Raw genomic sequence first — 15,608 nt, 5'->3', positions numbered from 1 at the left:
TTTGTTTTGAAATGAAAAATCGGGAATTTTTTTTCCGAAAAAATATCGAAAAAATTTTTAAGAACAAAAATCGGAAACTTTTTTTCAAAAAAAAAAAAATCGAAATTTTTCCAAAAAAAAATCAAAAACTTTTTTCCCGAAAAAATATCGAAAAACTTTTTCCCAAGAATAGTTGCATATTAAGTTCTCTATAATTATACTGTATAATCATTATAGAGTTGACCAAACAATTCCATATATATAATGAGAAACTTATTCATTCCATTATCATACAATTATAACATAATACATCTGAGTAGACTCATTCCCAAAAGAGATATAATATTAAGAAAAAAAATTAGAATTAGGTGGGTACACATATTTTGACCCCAAAAAAAAAAGCGATACTATTACAAGGCTATAAATAAAAGAGGGCCAAGGATAAACCCTTTTTCCTTGATTAAAATTTATATTAATATACTTGTTTAGACCAAGTTTATTAACTGAGGCCATGCTGAATAATCTGATTTTTAGGTACTTCCACCAGCGTAATTGCAAGCATTGTAACCTACCAAGAAGAGGAGGAAAATAGAGTTAGATAATAGACATAATACATGTATAATTATTTTGGTAATAATTGGCTTTAAAGTTGACAAAATCATAGTGTCATTGTAATTTTGTCAAACAAACTAGTACAGGCTAGTGCCATAAAGCACAATGCAAAAAACTGTGTATTCCATTTCCAATCATTTTCCACTAATGTACTTTTTTTTCGTTATGAATCATGCTTAAATGACGGCTTATTCGTGAATCGTGATTATATTTTTTATAGATCAGTATTTAGCACTAACAAGCATCATTGAAACAAAGACTAGATCATGAAGGGAAAAAAGAGAAAAGTGTCAAGAGAGAATATTTACTTGGATTTTGGGATGTGAGAATTGCTGTTTGAGAGAAATCACAGTTCCATTGATTTCTACCAAATGTTTGGTAGTAGAGATTCATTACAAAGGCAGCATGAGATGGTAATGTGTTGGGTTCAAAACATGCTCCTCCTGGTTGTATTGGCCCACAGTCTATGCCTTGGCCACAAGCATAGTCAATATTGGCTTGCAACTGAGCATCAGAGACTCCTGCTTTTGGAACACACCATCCTGAAGTGCTAGGAGCTGGAGTAACTGGAGTAGTTGATGGCGGAGTCTGTGAAAATTATTCAAAAATCTAATCAACCTTTCTTTTTGTGATACCAATATGCCAACATTATACTAATTATCGACCAAAAATAAAAAGAACGAAACTAATTTTCTAAGTGACCGGATCAGAAACGAACACCAACATCATATGACTTAAAGAGAGTAGTAATTTGCTGACCTGCTGGCTAGACTTGGCCAAGCCAACATCATATGACATGGTAAGATCAGTTTTGTAGAGGCCAAAAGCGCGTTCAGATCCCGGTCCGGATTTGAGGTTTTCATTATAAAGTGCAAAAATGTAAGTGTCGACAGACTTCCCAGGTATCAAAGGGGTACCAACTAATGATCTAAGATGAGTAATAAGGTTTCCATTATAGGCCTTAGCATTTTCAACACTTGGTCCTACTTCATTGCTGTCGCCGCTAGAAGGCCATCCTGTTTCTGCAACTACAATCTCAATGTCCTCATAGTTCATTGCACTGAGAGCAGAATGCACAGCATCAACCTGCTCAAAAAAAGATCAGCATGTAAATCAAATAGTGTTAATTATTAATTCGTCTTTAAATATAAGACTCTTAAGTTTTTTATGTCTCCTTTTTTATATGACCATTTTTAACTAGTTATTTATCAACATATGCTTAATTATGTTGCATATTTTCTACAGGTTTGTTAAAAATATAAATAAATTCTATCGTCTGAAAAGTAAACTTGTAAGATACGTAATATCAATTCGCTACAAGTTTTGTGTTACTGCAAAATTTCTTAATTTGTTGAACAACATACTCCATAAACCAAATTAGATTATTAACCAACATCACAATTTTATACCCCTGCCAGCCAATATGCTAAAAATCAGAATTCAGAGGAGCAAGTGGACAACATTTAGAGTGTTGATTTGGAGAGTAAAGATATACAGGTACATTCCTGACAATGGAAACTTTTCTACCTCTTAATTCCATGAGATGAAAAAAGAGTAAGGATCTACCTACCATTACCATATTGGCTACTACTATTACTATGGGTCCATTTTTCTTTACTATGTCTAACAATTATTGAGACTTTGGAAGGACTTGTTTTGTGAATTGTGACCACATTATGCGTGCCAGCCTGTTTCAATAAAAGACATAAGGTAGAATAATCTACGGACTCATTATTTCACGGTGGAAAACTTAACAAATGAAACAGGGTAGCATTCTCAATTACAGATGGATAAGAACAACTCCATTCATATTCCACACTAACGGTAGAATCAAAATGAAGATCCAACATCACAAAGTGTGAGTGTGACTGTTTTTTTTTTTTTTTTTGGACAGGAAATAGTGTGACTGTTGTTGAAAATCATTATTCATTACACACACACACAAAACAAAGATGAATGGTAGAAATTGAATAGTAGTTGAAAATCTTTAAAGATGTTCCTCACATTCCAAAGTAGAATGGTAGAAAAGAAATGAATGTGCCCAAAAAATAATACTAGTAAGTAAAATGAATTATTTCAAAGAGTTTTACACTTTTGCTCAGAACTTAATATTTTTTTAAAAAAAAAATCGGATATCATCTACGCGCAACTGCATAGATTAATTTCTCAAACTTGATAAAACTTAAATGGATGGCAAATTGAATTTACAATCTTGGTAAAACTAGAAGAAACTCGCGTCATAAATTAGAAGAAACTCGAGTCATTTCATTGACTGTTCATGGATTAAGAACCTAAAAGTTAATTACATTGGAAATATATTATTTTAACTTTTAAAAAGTTGAAGGTCACACTTTCTAAAAAAAAATACTTCTTAGCTAAATTGTTTATCATGTGCAGATATAAACATTTGTCTATTTCAAATACTCCATAATCCATATTTTGCTTAGTCACAAATATATCATCATCGCAACACAAATAAAAACAACAATATCAATCACTTTTTAATTCTGGCAACACGTGCGCATCAGCGCTTGTAATGTGGAATGTCTCTTCGATGATACTCCCACGTAAACTTTTCGTTTTAGAACATTAATAATTAATCAACTAATTAGTATAAACTGCATAAATTGAAGAAGAAAAACAAAAAAACTAAATTTGGAAAAAAAGAAGAAAATATGACATTACCTGAGCATCGAACATGTTGGTGTAAAGTTTTCCGTTACCCGAATCAACCCGACCCGAATTAGGTTGAAATAAACAGAACGCAAGCGTTTCGGGTCTCGGGTCACTCTGGTAAGCGAAAAACGGATAAGGATTTATCGTAAACGGCGATTTGTTATCCTTCAAAAACGCCAGTAACTGATTCAAAGTATTTTGTAACGTCGGGTTAAACGACCCGGACGAAGGTGGATCCGACTGAGACAACACCGCCATTGAATGTACGGTTGACACCTTCACCTTTCCACCTAGCGAGACCGAACTGAGGGCAGTTTGGACATTTCGAATTGCCGGTACAAGCTGTGACACAAGTCCTTGATCGCCGGAGGTTAAAACCTCATTACCAACGGTGATCAGAGTGATGTTACTGGCAGGGTAATAAGGTAAAACGTTAGTGTTCACCCATTGAGCTGCTGCGTTACGATCGGAAGCTAGACTTGGAATGTCGCCGTTTGCAGCTCCGATGACAATTCCGATGCCGGAATTAGCAAGTGCTTTTATGATTCCAGGATCGGCGCCGTAAATACGAACTTTCCCGATTGAGGTGGATTGGAGAAGCTTGGCGGTGGCTTCCGGAGGAGGAAGATTATCGGCGATCTGACCGTAGTTAACTCCGACGAAGGATTGCGAGTCTGTAAGAATGGAAGAAATTAAAGAAAATATAACAGAAAATTTACTTTTTAAGATTTATTGAGAATTTAATGTATAGTTTTCGCACTTTACCGAGAAAATTTTCTTGAAAGAAAGTAACAGTAGTTTTTTAGTTGAAAAAAGTGAATAGAGAAAGGAAAAGTGATTACCGGCAAAGGAGAGAGCAATGGAGAATAGAGAAAGGAAAAGAAGGATCGAAGGAGACATGGCTTGGATTGGATTACACAGTTACCAAATGAGAGTAAATGTAATTGTTTGTGGTAATTCGAAAGGTTGGCGACACTGAAAACAAGTAGATGAATGATGATGCCGTTATAAAGCCAAGGTTGATAGTGAAAACTGAAAACAAAGAGTCTACTGTATGTAGAAAATATAAAATAACTGAAGAAGAAGAATAATAGTACTCGTATAACGGTAGAAAGAGCGTGTGTCTCAAGAGTAACTCATCAGGACAAAGAACAATAGAACAAACAAACAAACAGATTAGCTTAGCTGGATAACTTTTTTGTTTATTTATAGAGTGAAAAGTCATTTTGTTCTTAAAAGTATCACTTCATGTCATAGTAATTCTTGAATCATCTAAAAATATTTTAATGTCGTCGAATTTGGTAACGTTTGCTTGTGATCTAAATTGGGGATATTAAGGTGTTTAAAAAATATAATGCCCGCCAAAAAATAAGTTTTTGAATCGAACTTTCATTATTTTATTTTTTTGGTTACCATGATATTGGTACGTAGTTTCCACCGTTGATAACGATGACTAATCTCCGTCGGGAAACTTATGGGGCACACAAGGTGGATTCTTCCCTCCCAACCGAATTCTCTCCATACGCATGAGCCAGGAATCAAACCGTGATCATATGCTTAAGGGGACCAAGACCATTACTACTTGGACTAATTCATTGTTGGTAAATCGAACTTTCATTAGTTAGTGAGATTTTTGACATTATTTTTTATCATAAAATTGTTTGTTGTTGATAACATGTACCATTAATTAATTATTGGACCATGAGGTGACCATTCTCATTCAAAAACGAAGTTGATCATTTTTTTTTTTTTGACGCAATGTTGATCATTTTAGGTAAGGACATATAGGTAATGACCAAAACCAAGGTGAAATACAATTAAATAAAGCAAGAGAATTAATCAGATTGAATTCTAAACTAAAATTATCCCCAAATGAAAACTCTAAATCAATGTCACTCTTCTCCCTCTTATCTGGAACGGTAATCAATTGAAAAAAGATTAAAGATAAAGGAAATTTCTCCGTTTTTTCAACCTTCAACTACCACGTACTCATGTTAAAATAAATGTAATTTTCAGAAAATGGAATCAACAACAACATTAGCATCCATTGAATAAGCAAACAAGTCAAAGACATAAAAGCCCATAAATATGAGCTAGATTAGCATCTTTTGAACAACAACATTAACATTTGGAGTTTTGTGAAATAGAAAAGGGGTGTTAACATTTGGAGACCAAAAACTGAAGTGAAAACAAAATTTTTGTCTAGTGTACGATTGAATTATTAGAAGTGTCGTGAGAAGTTTTTTAATCATAATATTGGCAATAAATAATTGTCTCATGATTCTCTAATTCGAAGTCTGATATTACACATGAAGTTGAGAAGTATCAACGGAAGAATCACGAAGAGCATAGACATATGAAACAACGTAAAAAAGACTTAAAAAAATATAATTGGCTCTGTAAAAATAGGTTTCAAGTTCTAAAATCCAAAACATGTTTCAAAGTGTAGAACAAGAACGTGTATGAGCTTTAGGGGGAGATTTTTATAGGATGTTTGTTTTTACATACATTAATTGATGGTGGCTCATGGCCCTCCATGCATTGCTCACATTAAAAAAATTACCACCAAAAAATATTTCCCTGTAAGATTTACAATACCAGGAACTTTCTCACATGAAAATTTGCACTACCGAAAATATTTTTCACTGGGGGATACAGGATTCTGATGAATTTAGAGGACCAAAAACAAACATCAAATTAATTGTGTGAAAAATAAGTTGTAACTGGGCCGCTTACAAAATGAACCAACATAACACCTATAGTTGATCCAAACAAATTTGATAATTTCTTTGGTCATCCTACCCATTTTCTCATTTTTATAATATTTGCTAATTAAGTAGTGGACATTTAAAACCTTGAAATTTTTATGTTAAGGGATTCTTTTTTCTCAAATTTTTTATTTTTATAACAACGTTATTTAAGTAGCGGACGTTTAAAATCTTTAATTTCATAAAGGTGTTTTTTTGTCAAATTTTCCAATTTTATAACGTCTGATACTTACTTAAGGGTCTGTTTGGTTCAAATAGAGGGGAGGGGAGGGGAGGGTTTTTAATAGAGGGGAGGGGAAGGGAGGTAATGAATTTTATTTATTATGTGTTTGGTTCAAAGGGGGGAAGGGGAGGGTAGGGAAGACATTTTAACTAAATTTGTGTTTGGTTCATGAGGGGAGGGGGAGGGATTTTATAATTAATTTACAAATATATCCTTATAATATATTGTACTGTTAAAAAATATAGGTACATTATTGTGTGTATTAATGTGTGCATTATTAAAAAAATAGTAAGAATTGAATTATATGTAACAAAAGTTTCAGTATAAAAAATAATGATAACTCGTAAAGAAAAAAGAAAAAGAATTGTATTGTATTGTAAAAGAATAAAGTTAAAACACAATAGCAGAATACATAACTTGTTCTAAAATAATAACAAATTGAAATACAAAATAGCAACGTAATAGATTTAAAATTAGGATTTGGAAGAAAAAAAAAAGGATGATTAGGATTGGCGAAGAGATTATAAAAAAATTGGCAAATTGATACCGTGATTGATGATGATTATGAGGATAATTTTGGAATTAAAATGAATAAATGAGGATAATTATGGCATTTTAATTAAGTATTAAATAGCTTACCTCCCCTCCCCTCCAAATCCCTCCAATTTGGGGGGAAGCAAAAAGTGGGTTTAGGAGGGATTTTGCTCACCTCCCCTCCCCTCCTCTCCCCTCATAAATATTGAACCAAACACATAAAATTTAAAATATTACCTCACCTTCCCTCCCCTCCAAAATTCCCGAACCAAACACACCATAAGTAGCGGAAGGATAAAAATTGAAACTGGTAGAGTGCGCGAGAAACTGATAGGGTGGCAAAAAAAAAATCGTAACAAATTTTGGAGTAGTTTTAGACCAGCCTTACTGGATCTGTCTTTTATTCAATAATAAATTACCTATTAGTTTTCAAAAAGAGAAAATAATGATCAACAAAAATAAAAATGACAGTCGGTTGGGAAAAAATAATGTAGTAGGCAATATTATTCGTTTGAAATTTTAATAAAACTTGCGAATTTGTATATGAAAAGTGTCGTAGGGTGCTATAAGATTTATAATTTTTGGAAAAAAATAAGGTATCGAATTCGAGAACTATGACTCTTTTTAAGGGATAGAAATAAGTTAGGCCGAGTTAAACTTTGCAAGATCTGAGTCTAGCCTAATATAAAATAGAAGTCCTGACTCTGACCTATTAGTAGTATTTGTCATAGATTAATTTTCGGGTTTGAGTATGACCTTTGAAAATTTGTTAGGACTGTAAGCCTACTTAAGTGCAAGTCTCATAGTAACATTTTCATATAAATATTCTGATACATATTTAAATAAACTTGATGAACTACTTTCTCCTATAGTTAGATGAACAAAAATTAATAGATTTTCTCCAATTTTTTGCAATGATCGATGGCCTTTGTGAAGAGGCTTGTTTGTTGTGTCATTTGGCTTATGTGAAATGAATATTTGTTTTTGATTGGTTGCTAAGAGCGATTACTTGATTGTTAAGATGATGCATAAATTTATTTGTTTCATATGGTATGCTATAAATTTATTTGGTTTTATAGTAGTTATTATATGTCTCACCTTTCTGACTAATATAATATGAATTATCACATAGATCAATTATCACAGATCAGATCTTACAAGTGATCAAGAAATTGAGCACCTGTAGGCTCTAACCAAGTACTTCAAGGTGCTGTAGTTGGGTGCTTTGGGGAAATCTTTGTAATAAGTTTTTGTACGATTGCCATTTGAGGGGTTTCACCTGAAACATATGACTTCAAGAGAGACATTGTCTTCATGTGATCCAAACAATTTTGAATCTATCTTGACAGGCTGCTGATGAAAGTTCACAAATCTTTTGAGTCTACCTTTAAAGTTATTGGATCTTAGACAAAGATATGTACAAACAATAAAATCTTCGAATAAATAACATAAGCAATAACTTATGCAATACTGCAGACGATAAAATTGATATACCGTGAGAGATACATATTTACAGAGCTTGTTTATTCACAAGATAATGCATACTAAATATGTTAAGACCTAAAGAAAAATAACTATTAACTACATGGTAATATAAGATATGCACAATGGCTTCTGACTTTTTCATAACAAGTTGAACATTATTAGCACTAGTATTTCGTAATCCAAGGCTCCCATGGCCATTGCAACAGACAATCATCTCCAGCTCGCTTTATATACGGGCTCCACGTGTCTTGTTGGATACGGAATCTTTTTGGAAAGGTCAACTTGAGAGGGAACAGGATCTTTCTCTCTTGTTCGAAGTTCCTATCAACGAGGAAACCAAATCATACAAGGATATATTTTACTGAATGTCCTGCCAAATACTTTATCTACTGGTGTAGATAATAGAGATAATATTTTACTGGTGTAGATAATATTTTAATTTTTTTATAGTATTAGCAACTGGTGTAGTTGAACATGGCATATACTTTATCTACTGAGCACATATACTTTATGTACTGAGCACATACATGTAATTCAGGGAACAAATGTGTATGTGAAGTTAACTTTTCCTTCTATTTTCAGTGGGATTGGTGATAAGCAAAAAGCATGGCATTGAGTAAACCCGATTAGGATGTTGTATTTAGTTTCAAAACTATGTAGGCGTACATAATTTATGCGCTGTGTTATAATATGGAAAGACTGAAACGGAAGACTTACAGAACGAAAGGGAAAATCATCTGCCTCAAGCATATGAACAATTTGGCCCATCTTTGGTCGCTTGTTGGCATCCAAATCTATACAGCGAAGACAGACCAGTAAAGCTCGTTTCAAAGATCTTGGAGAGGGCTGAATCTCGATCAAAGGATCAACTAGCTCATCCCCGCGACGACTTGCTACCATTCCCTTAAACCAATCAACCAAGTTCATCTGAAGCACATCAAACAAAAAGATACATAAGATTCATTTACAATTTCATAGAATACAGTAAAGAAATCCTGGATTCACCTCTGCAGGTGCTCTAGAATAATCAATGGGACTTCTTCCGGTAACTAGCTCCATGAGTAGAATCCCAAAACTATACACATCACTGCCCTCATTAAGCATACCCGTGCTTGCATACTCGGGTGAAACATATCTGCACAAAAATTGTTTGTGGGGAGAAATAACACAGTAAAATATCACTCATTGACAGTAAAGAGATTATTTCAAAAAAAACTGAGGCTTGAGAAAGAGAGAAAGAACTAACCCAAATGTCCCCATGACACGTGTTGTCACATAGCTTTTCCCAGACCCTAAGAGCTTAGCAAGTCCAAAGTCTGATACTTTGGCATTCCATTTTTTGTCCAAGAGAATATTGCTCGATTTTACATCTCGGTGAACAACTTTGGGTTCTAAGCCTTCGTGCAAATAGGCTAGCCTGTTTCATAACGTAGAAAAATTAACTGATAGTCTGATAAAATATTTAAGTTGATGTGAATTTCATAAAATGGAGCATGATAATAGTTTGTCATTGGACATGATTCATCGTGAAAGGAAAACATGACATTGTTTGGTCTCTGAAACCAATGAAGGTTTTTCTTATTGTTGTTTTTGTGTTATAAAATAACAGTCAATCTATCAGAAGGTAACATGGGTGATCATACTATAAGATATAAATTTCAATAAAATGAATAGTGAACTCAACAAACACACCCTTTTGCAGTGCCAACAGCAATCTTCATTCGTATATCCCAAGTCAATGGACTAACAGGTCCTACATCACCATGCAACCACTGCTCCAAATTTCCATTGTCAACATATTCATAAACAAGCATCCTGTATAATCAGGGGAATTGCTTTAGACAAAATTTGTAGGAAGTTTCTTCATATGAAAGACCTTAAATCAAAAGAATAAATATACCTTTGAGCACCATCCGCGCAATATCCAACTAATCCAACCAAATTCTTATGCCTCACTTTTCCAATAGCTTCAACCTCCACCTTAAACTCTTTCTCTGCTTGACCCCTTAGTTACAATACAACAATAATGCTCATGAATTTTCAATATGTCAAAGCACAGCAAAAAGTTATTAATATTTGGAGGTAAGACATAATATCTTGATATAGTTCTGCTTCTGCAGAACAAAATTTGCAATTGTAAAATAAACATATGCAAAATTTCTTTTTAATTAGTTTGTATTTCTTAAAATATTTCTTAATTTTTCAAGGAGATTTCAAGTGTTTGAACCCACACATGCTCAATTTTCAACTGAACTAGTGAAGCATGAAAAGTAAATATTCTTTTTTTTTCTTTCAAATACTTCATTCTCAAACCATTTTTGGTTTAGGGGAACTTGGAGCCAGTACTTATTAATACTCTATCAGTACCAAGTTCAGTCACCATCAGTCCATCACCGACATCAAGTAGGGAAAACATAGCTCATGTTACTGTGACAGAAGTAATAAATAATTAGACTAAATATTTCTCAACAGTAAGGCAGATTGAGATCTTTTACAGTGAAATCTCAACCGTTCATTGTGATTACCGCCCAAAATCAAAATCAATTAAGGGAGATTTGTACGGTTCAAATTTAGATTTACACCGGACTACCTCCGGTGAAATTCCACCGGAGAGAATCTGATCTCAATATTAATATACCATGTAAAGAAAAAGTTGAGATACAAAAATCATAAGAGAAATATACTAAATAAACTAAACATAAAAGTACATAGAATTCATGTGAGCATAATTTGTTGGAACATTGTATTATGCAGGTCGGCGATCGAACCCGAAATTCTCCACTTATTTAAGTGCTAACGTTTTTGCTCGTAGTAGTCCTAATTTTTTTTTGGTTGATAGACGAAATGATAAAGCAATTGAAAACTCACCCACACAAAGTGGAGTGATCAGGGTTTGAACCCGGTCCCGACACTAGCAATTTTGGCATTTATGCCGGTTGAGCAGGATTTGTGGAGGGTAGTAGTACTATTTAACATGCAATAAACAAATGATTAACTCCACATAAACAAATTAACCATAGAGTTTAGTTTATACTCGCTAGCACTAACAAAAACAAAATTACTCAAAAAATTATATTAAAATAGAAATAAAGCAGAAGAATGAAAATGGAAAATGTGATTTAATTACTACTAATGCATACTTATTATTGAGAAGATTTTTCACAGCAACCACAGAACCGTCTTGTAAAATTCCTCTGTAAACAATTCCATAACCTCCTTCTCCGATCACGTTCCCTTCAGCAAATCCATCCGTCGCATTCTCCAATTCCTTCAAACTATACCACCGTCCCCAACCTATATTCTGAGACGGAGACTCCACCGACACACTACTACACTCTTCGATCTCACACTCTACTTGCTTCTGAATCTTCGATTCATCATCAACAACGTGTTCGATCTTTATCACCTCCACGATCTCCTTAGAAACAAGTGGAATTGTGCCGGAACTATGCTTCACTCGCATTTTGCTCTTTTTTGAGCTTCGATTCCGGCGAATGCATAGAATGATTAAGAGAATAATTGCGATCACGATTGCGACGAAAATGAGGATTAAGTAGTAGAATTTGAGACCTAATGTTCGGTTTGTTAGCAACGGCACGGCACCGCCGGTGGAATTGGCGGAAGGTGCCATTGCTGTGGTAGCTCCGGTGAGTGTGGAGTGAAAATTAGAGAATGTTTGGTTGGTGATAAAATTTTCAATGGTTGAAAAGAAATAAAGAAGAAAGAAAAGGAAAAGAAAAAGAAAAAAAGAAAAGAAAAGAAAAGAAAAGAAGAGAAGAGAGAATATTGAGAAAAGCGAAGTTTCAACTTTCACCAACGGATATTACAAAAGCGAAAGGAAACTATTACTACTATTACTGTTGTTTTTAGTTTTTGGGTTTGGATGTGACTATATTTACAGAAATAACACTCGCATTAAAGATTCAGAAGGAATCAGTGATGCATGACGTGAAGGTGGTGGAGAGTGGAAATTAATTTATGAATGAAGAACCACAAACATTGATTATTTCATTTTCAAGAGGACACATCATCAAATATATGGCTCCATGCACACATGTAATAATTTGAAGGAAAAAAAAAATTGAAAGTTAGTTATGAATAATTAGGCTAGTGCATGGATGTTTATGGTCATCTTATTGAGGAATGTGGTCCGGGTTTCGATTTCTGACTCATGTGGATGGAGAAAATTAGGTTAGGAGGAAGAACTCACCTTATGTATCCCACAGGTTCTATAGCGGAAATTAATCATCGTTAACTACAGTGAAAACTTCGTACCAATATCATGGAAATCAAAAATAATTCTACATGGATAAAACCATTTTATCCAATGCCCTTCAATTTGAATATATATCTTAGCCTTTACCAATGAATTAATATGATGTGGAAGTTGAAACGTAATAATCCATTGTGATTTGGTGATAGGGTTGTACTTGGCTCTATATGTGTTTGTCAAAGTAACTGAACCAGGATCCCACGTAAACGTGATTATCCAAAGTAACTCGCCACCAAACGATTTGTTATGACATGCACTATATTCTGCATTTGCTTGCCAATTTATTTCACCAACTAAGCTAGTTCCCACCCTCCAGATCCAGCGTCGTATTTACATTGACAGCAATTAATGGCCAAGAAATTAAACTCAGTTTTGGATCATGGATTTGGTCCATTTATTACTGAATGATGTGGGATTATGGTGAGATTGTGGCAATTAGTTCACTTACCAAAACACACGGAATCAGATTTTGTGCAGTCACGACTGCATGTAATCAGGGATTGTGAATCGTCTGATCTTGATCAGACGGTTATAACTTAAAGACAATTTTTTATTGTTTTAATATTAAATTTTGAGCTAATATCTGAACTATCCGATCAAGATCGTACGGTCTACATCTTGTGACTGCACGACTGTATCTAATGTTGAATTTATGGAATCCAGATCCCAAAACACACGGCTATAGCGGGTTGATATAGGTTTTAGACTTTATTTAGTACTATAAATTTTATAAAAGTCTAATATAAACTGACCAATTTTGATTCAATAAATGATATCTAAAACTACGACATGTAACTGTAGATTTTTTTTTACAGTCCTACAACATCTTAAGAAAAAATGTGTTTGATCTGTTAAGTGATTAGAGATGATAAATTTAGTTGTACTATGTTGTTTAGTTTAAAAGTTGTTTCTTTGTTCAAAATTTTTTTAAAAATTGTTTGATATTGGAAAAATTGGGGGCCAATGGACCAACGGACAACTTTTTATCCGCGGCATAAGTAGTTTTTTGTCCGCAGCATAAGTTGTTTAAAATAACCAAATAATCTATTAGTCATCAAACATCATACAAAACAAAAATTGATCAATACCTTAAATTTTATAATGTGTTATTCATTCTATCTTGTATTATGTCCAATAATTATGTATTTGATACGTGATAAAATTATGGTGCGCTATTATGATTAGAGTTTCCACAAATTTTCAATGTATTGTGATTTATTTTCATTGTACTACTACATACTATGAGAGAGGCTGGGAAAGTTGTTGGATGCAGTTTAAAATAAATTGCAACATTAATGGGCAGCTCGGAATACATGAAATATATGGATGCTAGGCTGCCTCACGGCTGTTGGGTATTGAATTTTGTCAGGTAAAATGAAAGTCTCACTTCAATTGTACTGTACTTTCAAAATATTTCAAATTTCAAATTGAGGTCTCACTTTCAATTGTACAATACAATTTTTTAAAGAAAAATTGATATTTATTTTTTATGTAATTATAAAAGTCAGATCATACCATCCGATTTGGGGCATCCTCCACTCAAGTAAGACGTTTCATAAGTTTTGGCAGCTTAACCTAACTCATATACAGTCACATTATAAAAACGACTAACAAAATAGATAGACACATAAGTCATTTGGCATGCAATTCTTTATAGTTAAGGATGAAAATATCAATGTTTAATAACAATGATAGAGGAAGACGAACTCGGTTGCATAGCCATTTTCTCGTTATGGAGGATGCGATAAGCTCCACCTTTTTTTCCCGTCCAACACAGCTTGTCCTCGAAGAGTCTAATATTCATGGGTTGCCAAAATATTTGTAACATGATGGTAGCAAAGACTATGGCAACCCATGAATATTACCATTGCAGATCTCCTTGTGAGTCAATCTAAACAAAACATTAGCATATAAAATGAATAAATATGGGGATATAGATCACTTTGGCGGAATTTCCGTTCTGACTTGAAAGATTGAAATTCAATTTAATGGATTCAATTAATTTTTTTTTTGTCGATTTACTTATCATATTGGAATTTTCCACCTTTAACGAGACAAATATCATCTACTTGTTTATATATGTTTCTCTCTCAATCTTTCTCGTACGTATTTTTGTTTAGCAAAACTATTCAAATAACATTGTTGTATCTTTTATTTCCTTCCATTGTTCTTCCTTTTGTCATTTTTCTCTCTTAAAAAATGTCTAACGACACCAAAAGATAGGGAAAAGATAGGAAAAAGAAGTGTAGAGAATCATCATAAAAAATGTAGAGGGTCATATTCCTTTAAACACAATTTACACATTAAAAAAAACTTTATTTTAAATTTTAAATCAACATATTCATTTTTCCCCTACCGGTACAACTCTTAAGAACACATGTTTCACAATAGAGTATTAATTTTTTTAACAAAAATGGTTTTGTCAAATAAAAAAAATGGTATATTTGGTTCATAATAGATACTACTCGATATATTAACTTTGGTTGACTTGATATATAAACTTTTGTGGACTCGTATGTCTTTTTAATCATAGGTAGTATTTCTTTCAAAAGCTTTATCTTTAAGAGAAATAATTAGTATGTGTTATTTATTGTTGATTCCAGAAAATTTTACACTGCCAATCTCTTATTATTACCACAAAATTCACAAATAAAATCAACAGTGTATCTTTTGCAAATTACTTACATTTTAGAAAATTATCCCTAGTACATGAATAGCTTGAAGAAAATTAAGGACATATACAGTTAAATTTTACAAACCAATTATTGACATTTTCATACGTTATCCATAGACAGAAGACATTACATTAATATACTATGCTACTTAGATATGATAAATACATAAACCTACGTACGAGTCACAAGTAGCACGATGGTCCCATGGTCTAGCGGTTAGGACATTAGACTCTGAATCTAGTAACCCGAGTTCAATTCTCGGTGGGACCTTATTTTGTTTTATTTTTAGATTATGTGTATAATTTATGTTTTTTAGATTATTTGTATAATTTATGTGTCAAGCAAAAATTTATAACTGATAATTTTTTTTATATAAATGGAGG

General features: G+C 33.2%; 2 protein-coding genes and 1 non-coding gene across 3 annotated transcripts; 1 reads left to right on the top strand and 2 right to left on the bottom strand.

The window, feature by feature from the left end:
- Positions 1-218: 218 nt before the first annotated feature.
- On the bottom strand, positions 219-4,440 carry LOC123899227 (glucan endo-1,3-beta-glucosidase 7-like). Its single transcript, XM_045950304.1, has 5 exons — positions 4,110-4,440; positions 3,277-3,941; positions 1,351-1,677; positions 900-1,179; positions 219-547 (listed from the first exon to the last, which is right to left on the bottom strand). The coding sequence occupies exons 1-5, from the start codon at positions 4,165-4,167 to the stop codon at positions 510-512; spliced, it is 1,368 nt and encodes a 455-aa protein (XP_045806260.1). The 5' UTR covers positions 4,168-4,440; the 3' UTR covers positions 219-509.
- Positions 4,441-8,208: 3,768 nt separating this feature from the next.
- LOC123899226 (probable receptor-like serine/threonine-protein kinase At4g34500) lies at positions 8,209-12,622 on the bottom strand. The gene is made up of 7 exons (XM_045950303.1): positions 11,418-12,622; positions 10,178-10,282; positions 9,970-10,092; positions 9,524-9,694; positions 9,283-9,412; positions 8,995-9,204; positions 8,209-8,598 (listed from the first exon to the last, which is right to left on the bottom strand). The coding sequence occupies exons 1-7, from the start codon at positions 11,906-11,908 to the stop codon at positions 8,488-8,490; spliced, it is 1,341 nt and encodes a 446-aa protein (XP_045806259.1). The 5' UTR covers positions 11,909-12,622; the 3' UTR covers positions 8,209-8,487.
- A 2,801-nt stretch (positions 12,623-15,423) lies between these two features.
- On the top strand, positions 15,424-15,495 carry TRNAQ-CUG. The gene has a single exon. It is a non-coding gene; the product is annotated as a tRNA-Gln (tRNA).
- The last annotated feature ends 113 nt before the right edge of the window (positions 15,496-15,608 follow it).

This window comes from Trifolium pratense, linkage group LG7, assembly GCF_020283565.1.
Source record: "Trifolium pratense cultivar HEN17-A07 linkage group LG7, ARS_RC_1.1, whole genome shotgun sequence".
NCBI lineage: Eukaryota > Viridiplantae > Streptophyta > Magnoliopsida > Fabales > Fabaceae > Trifolium > Trifolium pratense.
The sequence above is the reverse complement of the archived record's forward strand: the minus strand, read 5'-3'. Positions and strand labels throughout refer to the sequence as shown.

Excerpts from the sequence above, each read along its gene's own strand:
- LOC123899227 (XM_045950304.1), bottom strand. The coding sequence starts at position 4,167 with ATGTCTCCTTCGATCCTTCTTTTCCTTTCTCTATTCTCCATTGCTCTC. Across the intron at positions 3,942-4,109 it reads CATTGCTCTCTCCTTTGCCG|ACTCGCAATCCTTCGTCGGA; the intron begins GTAATCACTTTT and ends CCATTCTTACAG. Across the intron at positions 1,180-1,350 it reads TGGCCAAGTCTAGCCAGCAG|ACTCCGCCATCAACTACTCC; the intron begins GTCAGCAAATTA and ends TAATTTTCACAG.
- LOC123899226 (XM_045950303.1), bottom strand. The coding sequence starts at position 11,908 with ATGGCACCTTCCGCCAATTCCACCGGCGGTGCCGTGCCGTTGCTAACA. Across the intron at positions 10,283-11,417 it reads AAAAATCTTCTCAATAATAA|GGGTCAAGCAGAGAAAGAGT; the intron begins GTATGCATTAGT and ends ATTGTAACTAAG. Across the intron at positions 9,205-9,282 it reads ATTCTAGAGCACCTGCAGAG|ATGAACTTGGTTGATTGGTT; the intron begins GTGAATCCAGGA and ends GATGTGCTTCAG.